Here is a 7,896-nt window from a genome sequence, read left to right on the forward strand (position 1 = left end):
GAAGGCTGAGCACCGAAGAATTGATGCTTTTGAACTGTGGTGCTGGAGAAGACTCTTGAGAGTCCCCTGAACTGCAAAGAGATCAAACCAGTCAATCGTAAAGGAAATCAGTCCTGAATATTCATTGGATGGACTGATGCTGATGCTCCAATACTTTGGCCACCTGATGCGATGAGTCGACTCATTAGAAAAGACGCCCATGCTGGCAAAAATTGAAGGCAGGAGGAGAAGGGGATGGCAGAGGATGAGATGGTTGGATAGCATCACTGACTTAATGGACATGAATCTGAGCAAATTCTGGGAGATAGTGGCATCTGGGAAGCCTGGCATGCTGCAGCCGATGGAGTCACAAAGAGTTGGACTGAACAATAACTCAGACCTTGGCAAAGTGCAGCCATGGACAGACAGACGAGGGCAGAGTTGCCTATTAGTGGATCGGACACACAGCCTGAAGTGTCCTGATATTGCAGCAAATAGACCTCTTACCCTTCTGCACAGACTTGTTCCATGACAATTGGCAATCGGAACACAATGATACTAAAGCCAGCAATTGCTGTTCTTTTAGATTTTTAGGATTTAACTTTTTCTCCTCTTAGGTGAGTAGATACTTAAATTACCACAAAAAGTTGTTTGCCTTAAAAAAAAAAAAAAAGAAGTGGATGGTGATTTAAAAGTGGGAGAGGAAGGGGAGGCCAATGGAAATGAAAATAGGTACGTTTAAAGAGGATAAAAAATTCTCCCTAGATATAACTAGAGTTAATGTTTTTATGCATTTTTAAGACTTTTTTCTATGCTTATTTTTATTTTACTTCAATTATTTATTTTTATTGAAGTATATATATGTATATACTCTTTCATATTCTTTTCTATTATGGTTTATTACAGGCTCAGATAGTAAAGAATCTGCCTGCAGTGCAGGAAACCTGGGTTCAATCACTGGGTTGGGAAGATCCCCTGGAGGAGGGCATGGCAACCCACTCTAGTATTCTTGCCAGGAGAATCCCCATGGACAGAGGAGCCTGGTGGGCTATAGTCCATGGGATTGCAAAGAGTTGGACATGACTGAGTGACTAAGCACAGAACATTGAATATAGTTCCTTGTGCCATACAATAGGACCTTGTTGTTTACCTATTTTATATATGAGTAAGTGATGTCGCTCAGTCGTGTCCGACGGTAGCCTACCACGCTCCTCTGTCCATGGGACTTTCCAGGCAATAGTACTGGAGTGGATTGCCATTTCCTTCTCCAGTGGATTTTCCCGACCCAGGGATTGAACCTGGGTCTCCTGCATTGTAGACAGACGCTTTACCATCTGAGCCACCAGGGAAGTCTTATTTTATATATAGTAGTGTGTGTATTTTAATCCCAAACTGCTAATTTATCCCTCCCCACTTTCCCTTTGGTAACCGTAGGTTTGTTTTGTATGTCTGTGATCTGTTTCCATTTTGTAAATAAGTTCATTTTTATCATATTTTAGATTTCACATATAAGTGATATCATATGATATTTGTCTTTCTCTGACTTACTTCAGTTCATATGATCATCTCCAGGTCTATCCATGTTGTTCCACATGGCATAATTTCATTCTTTTTTTACGCTGAGTAAGAAGGCAATCGGAGAAGACAATGGCACCCCACTCCAGTACCCTTGCCTGGAAAATCCCATGGACAGAGGACCCTGGTGGGCTGCAGTCCATGGGGTCGCTAAGAGTTGGACATGACTGAGCGACTTCACTTTCACTCTCCACTTTCATGCATTGGAGGAGGAATGGCAACCCACTCCAGTATTCTTGCCTGGAGAATCCCAGGGACGGGGGAGCCTGGTGGGCTGCCGTCTACAGGGTCGCACAGAGTTGGACATGACTGAAGCGACTTAGCAGCAGCAGCAGCAAGCTCATTTTTAAATGTATCTGACATCATACTTTATATAAATTACATAACATATGCTTTTCATTCAACATTTTAACATAAGCATTTCCTATGTCATACAGGTTTTTTTGGGGGGGTAAATATAAAAGTTTGCATAACATACCATTGTACTATTTTCCTTTAAATGCCACCAAAAAGTGAATGGTTAACTATGTTGGTTCTTGGTTTTTACCCTTGCAAATAATGGTGCCATGAATGCCACTCTGCCTAAATCTTTCCATTTTGGATTCTTTCTTTCGTAATTCATTCGCTTATGTCATTTGCCCATTTTTCTAATAGATATCTCAAGTATTTTAAAAACGATGTATATAAAATTGCCTTATACATAGCTCTTATATATGAAGGGTTATACATAAATCCTTTTTATATACATCAACATTTTTGCCTATTATGATATGGAGTTTTTGTATTTTGGGGTTGTTAAATCTCTAGCCTGTTTCCTTGGTGAAATTTGCTCTACTTTTAAGCTTAGCACATCCTTTCTTATTTAGAGCACATAAGAAAAGTGAAATCTCAAGATATGAAATGATAACATCTTTAATTTACTGCAGTGGGTTTTAATATGTATCAGGCTGTACATCAATTTTGGTTTTATTCCTTTCTAATAACAAATTTTTTTCTGGGTGAGTAAGCTTGATTTTATTCATATATAGTATGTCTTAACTCCTTCTTAGCTCATCATACAATAGGTGCTTAATTTATGTTCCTTGAACTAGAGTCCTTGATTCCCTTGTTCCTTTTCTTTTTTTGGCTGCATCACACAGCATATAGGATCTTAGTTCTCTAACCAGGGATAGAACCCATGACCCCTGCAATGGAAGTGTGGAGTCTTAACCTCTGGATAGCAAGGGAAGTCCAGTTCAATCATTCCTGAAGCTTACCCGTACCCTGGTTTTTGGTTTCCACGACACAGCTTTCATTAGCCTTATCATCAAGTTCTCTTGCTGGCATAGGCTAGCCTGGTTTCTGTCAGTCATGAGCAGACATGCTGAGTGATGTAGTTCATGTTGTCACGTTAGGAAGATGCACACAGTTGTAACTTCTTACTATGGCTCATTTCAGAGGGAGTGCCTGTCTATCCACATTGGCCAAGCCGGTGTCCAGATTGGGGGTGCTTGCTGGGAGCTCTATTGCCTGGAACACGGAATCCAGCCAGATGGTGTTGTTCTTGATGGTGGTCAGGATCTGCTGGCACCTGCTAAAACAGAGCCCACTCGTGCATCTTTTGATTCCTTCTTTTGTGAGACCAGAGCTGGGAAGTATGTGCCCAGAGCACTCTTCATGGACCTGGAGCCTACTGTCGTAGGTAATGTACGTTCCCGTGTGCTTAACTGGGTCCACAACCCAAACAAACAAGTACAGAGACTGGCATGAGTAGCTGTGGGCCTGGGAACTCCAAGAACTGTCCACAGTCACCAGGAGCTGGAAGAGAGGCAGGGGGCAGTTTCTCCAGCAGAACCTCCAGAAGAAGCCAACCCCACCAATGCCTGGACATTGAACTTCTGGCCTCCTGAACTATGAGACCATAAGACTCCCTTGGTTTTGTTTGTAAATTAATTTATTTTATTTTTGGCTGTGCTGGGTCTTTGTTGCTGTGCTCAGGCTTTCTCTCGTTGCGGTGAGTGGGGGCTACTCTCTAGCTGTGGTGCGTGGGCTCAGTTGCTCTGTGACATGTGCAATCCTCCTGGACCAGGGATGGAACCTGTATCTCCTGCATTGGCAGGAGGATTCTTATCCACTGCACCACCAGGGAAGCCCAACCTCCCCCGTTTTAAGCCACCAAGATTGTTGTAATTTGTTAGGGCAGCCCCAATAAACTAATAAAGGGTGGGATGATGGAAAAAGGTGCTTTCCATTTACGTGGGAATAATTACACCTTTTCATAGACTGAAAAAGCCAATTGGGCAGTTTAAATTCATTTCTTTCTATGATATTGGTGGAGAGAAAGGGGGCTGTGCACGAATTAGGGGTGGGATGGTGTGGGTTGCACTGACCTCTTTTCCTGTCTGCAGACGGGGTGCGTGCAGGCAGCTACCGCTCACTCTTCCACTCTGAGCAGCTCGTCAGTGGAAAAGAAGACGCTGCGAACAACTACGCCCGAGGACGCTACTCTGTGGGGCCGGAGATCCTCGACTTGGTGCTGGAGAGGATCCGCAAGCTGGCAAGTGGCTCCCTTCTCCTTCCGGGGCCATTCAGAGTGCCCGGGGTCCCTGGGGGCCCACCTAGCCAGCACCAGCACTTTCTCCCTCCCCTCCATCACCCAGCTTCTACCGTGAAGCCTCCCAGACATGAGCATGCTCAGAGCTGGGTTGGTCCTGATGCTGGCACTCCCAACCTTCCTTACTAGAGAGGGGAGAAGCCTCACACTTACCCCACGGGCCAGGTCAACTCCTTTGTTTCTTTTTCCTTTTCCCATGCATGAAGAAATGTTTTATTTTATCCCCCCCTGCTTTATTGAGATATAATTGACATATGGAGTAGAGTGTGTTAGTTGCTCAGTCGTGTCTGACTCTTTGCAACCCCATGGACTGTAGCCCACCAGGCTCTTCTGTCCATGGAATTCTCCAGGCAAGAACACTGGAGTGAGTTGCCATTCCCTTCTCTGGGGGATCTTCCCAACCCAGGGATTGAACCCAGGTCTCCCACACTGCAGGCAGATTCTTTGCCATCCGAGCCACCAGGGAAACACTGTGTAAATTTAAGGTGTACAACAAGATGATTTAATTCCTATTATCAAATATACATATATATTATCAAATGATCACCACCATCAGGATACTTAAGACATCCATCCCTCACATAATTACCTTTTTTGTGTGTGGTGACAGCATTTAAGATCTATTCTCGCTTCCCTCGCAGTTTAGTGTAACCACTGGACTTCACCTTCCAATGCAGGGGATGGGGTTTGATCCCTTCTCAGGGAGCTAAGATCTCACATGCCTCTCAGGCAAAAAAGCCCAAAACATAAAATGGAAGTAATATTGTAACAAATTCAATAAAGACTTTAAAATGGTTCACGTTAAAAAAAACCTTTAAAAAAAAAAAGATCTCTTCTCTTAGTAGCGTTCAAGTGTACTATACAGTGCTGTTAACTACAGTCACTATGCTGTACGTTAAACCCCCAGAACTTATTAATCTTATAACTGGAAGTTTATGCCCTCTGACCACCAGCATCTCCCCTTTCTCCTTCATGCCCCCCCACCCCACCCCACCCCAGCAACTACTATTCTACTCTCTGTTTCTATGAGTTTGGCCTTTTTCGATTCCACATGTCAGTGAGATGATTCAATATTTGTCTTTCTCTGTCTGACTTATTTCACTTTGCTTAATCGCCCCTGAGGTCCATCCACGTTGTCGCAAACGGCAGGATTTCCTTCTTTTAAACGACTAGCCACCGTCTACTCTTGCTTCTGCCGACTCATGACTTGTCTGGTTACCAGAGACTTCCCTCTAAAACTTGTCATTGTCCAATAGTGACCATGAGTTGTAAAGTTAACAGGAGGCACGTCCTCCCTGGAGATCAGTTCCTCTATTTACTGACAGTGAATTCTTCTTTAAAATCCTGTCTGGAGAATCCTCTGTCTAGTAAATATTTTGGTGTTTGGCATCATCATTAGGGAATATGGTGCTTTTTTCACATCAGCACAGTAGATTGGGTACAAAAATGACAGATATTTCATCTACTGAGGGGTGGTGGTGGGGAACTATATTGCTTCAATATTTTGCTTGTCATTTTCTTCATTATTGATAAACACCTTATTTTAGCTCACATATATATTTATATACTCATATACATATACTTTAGCTCATATACATGTACATTCATAGAGGGTAGCAAAAGACAGTTGAATGTTTATGCCCAGCTTATAGCAAAACTCTAAAGGATTTCCCCCACTCTGGAAGTAACCGCTCAAGTATGTTTCAAAGTAAACATGTTTGTGATGGTGATAACAATGGTAAACCAGAACTTTCTGTTTTTGGGTACTGGCTGTGTCCCACAGTTACCACTGCTTCTAGGTTTATTTGGCTGAATTCTCATTTCTTATTTATGAATACTTTCCCCAGGCGGAACACTGCAGTGGGCTTCAGGGGTTTCTCATCTTCCGAAGCTTTGGAGGAGGCACTGGGTCGGGATTTACGTCTCTCTTGTTGGAGCAGCTCTCCGTAGAATACAGTGGGAAGACTAAATTGGACTTCTCCGTCTACCCAGCCCCTAGGATCTCAACCGCTGTAGTGGAGCCTTACAACTCCATCCTCACCACCCACCCCACCATAGAGCACGTGGACTGTACCTTCCTGGTGGACAACGAGGCCATCTACAACATCTGTCATGGCAAACTTGACCTTGAACGGCCCTCTTATGCCAGCATCAACAGGCTGATCAGCCAGGCAGCATCTTCCATCACTGCCTCCCTCCGGTTTGAAGGTATCCTGAATGTGGACCTGATCGAATTCCAGACCAACCTGGTGCCTTACCCGCGGATACACTTCCCAGTGACCAGCTTCGCCCCCATCCTGTCTGCCGACAGCACCCACCACAAGGAGCCCTCTGTGTCAGACATCACAGCTGCATGCTTTGAGCCCTCCCACCAGCTAGTCAGGTGTGACCCTCGCCTGGGGAAGTACGTGGCCTGTTGCCTGCTCTACAGAGGGGATGTGGTCCCCAAGGAGGTGAACGCGGCGATTGCGGCAACAAAGTTGAGGAACTCTATTCAGTTTGTAGACTGGTGTCCGACTGGATTCAAGGTGGGCATCAATGATCGACCCCCCCGAGAGGTGCCAGGAGGGGACCTGGCCGAGGTCCAGCGGGCAGTCTGTATGCTGAGCAACAGCACGGCGGTTGCAGAGGCCTGGGCCCGTCTGGGCCACAAGTTTGATCTCATGTTCGCTAAGAGGGCGTTTCTGCACTGGTATATCAGGGAGGGCATGGAGGAAGGTGAGTTTGCAGAGGCCAGGGAGGACTTGGCGGTCCTAGAGAAGGATTACGAGGAAATGGGGAGAAGTCTCTGATGCAGATCTGACCGGTGACAATGAACGCTGAGTTGAAGTGTCACGCTTTATGTTTCAAGGCTAGAGTTCCCTCGATGAGAAGAAAAAGGAAACTAAGTCAAGAAAGACCTCAAGTTCCATGTTCAGTCAAATGGGGGTCAACATTAACAGTAAGGCCAGACTTCCCTGGTAGTCCAGTGGTTAAGAATCCGCCAGCCAATGCAGGGGACATGGGTTTGATTCCAGATCTGGGAAGATCCCACATGTCGTGGAAAATAAATAATTAAACAAATAAAATACCAACAATGTACCACTTTGCCTGTTTTCAGCTCACACTGTTGTTGCCACAGAGGAGAATGACTGCAGTTTGGTAGAAATGATGTGTATAAACACATACTTTTCACCGTGTTCTCATGCACTCCAATCAAGCTAGACAGCTTGCCCCTGCCCACGTTTTTCTCTCTCTTGACTGCTTCTCTCTCTCTGTTTCTCTCTCTCCTCTCTCATTCTTTCTTCTCACTACTTTCTCTTTTCTTTCCTTCTATGACTGTGGGGTATAATTCCAACTTCGGACCCAGTTCAGGTGTCACCTATTGCATATAGCCTCTTTGGAATTCACTTACTTTCACCCAGAATACCGGGAGAGTGAAGGTACACTGTGAAGTTCCTCACTATATTGAAAATACTCACTGATAAAATATATTTTTTCATGTAAATATCTTACGTAGTAATTTGAACTTTTATTAGGCTGGTTCCAAATTGGGAAAGGATTACATCAAGGCTGTGTATTGTCACCCTGCTTATTTAACTTATATGCAGCATACCTCATGCAAAATGCTGGCCTGCATGAAGCACAAGCTGGAATCAAGATTTCCTGGAGAAATATCAATATCCTCAGATACGCAGATGACACCACCCTTATGGCAGAAAGTGAAGAAGAACTAAAGAGCCTCTTGATGAAAATGAAAGAGGAGAGTG

At 44.4% G+C, this 7,896-nt stretch overlaps 1 protein-coding gene across 1 annotated transcript; it reads left to right on the forward strand.

Annotated features, from left to right (window-relative positions):
- Nucleotides 1–2,952: 2,952 nt before the first annotated feature.
- On the forward strand, nucleotides 2,953–7,147 carry TUBAL3 (tubulin, alpha-like 3). Its single transcript, XM_010836614.1, has 3 exons — nucleotides 2,953–3,235; nucleotides 3,942–4,090; nucleotides 5,995–7,147. Exons 1-3 carry the CDS (start codon nucleotides 2,953–2,955, stop codon nucleotides 6,937–6,939), a joined length of 1,377 nt encoding a protein of 458 aa, XP_010834916.1. The 3' UTR covers nucleotides 6,940–7,147.
- The last annotated feature ends 749 nt before the right edge of the window (nucleotides 7,148–7,896 follow it).

Source organism: Bison bison, unplaced genomic scaffold (assembly GCF_000754665.1).
Source record: "Bison bison bison isolate TAMUID 2011002044 unplaced genomic scaffold, Bison_UMD1.0 scf7180017864063, whole genome shotgun sequence".
Taxonomy (NCBI): Eukaryota; Metazoa; Chordata; class Mammalia; order Artiodactyla; family Bovidae; genus Bison; species Bison bison.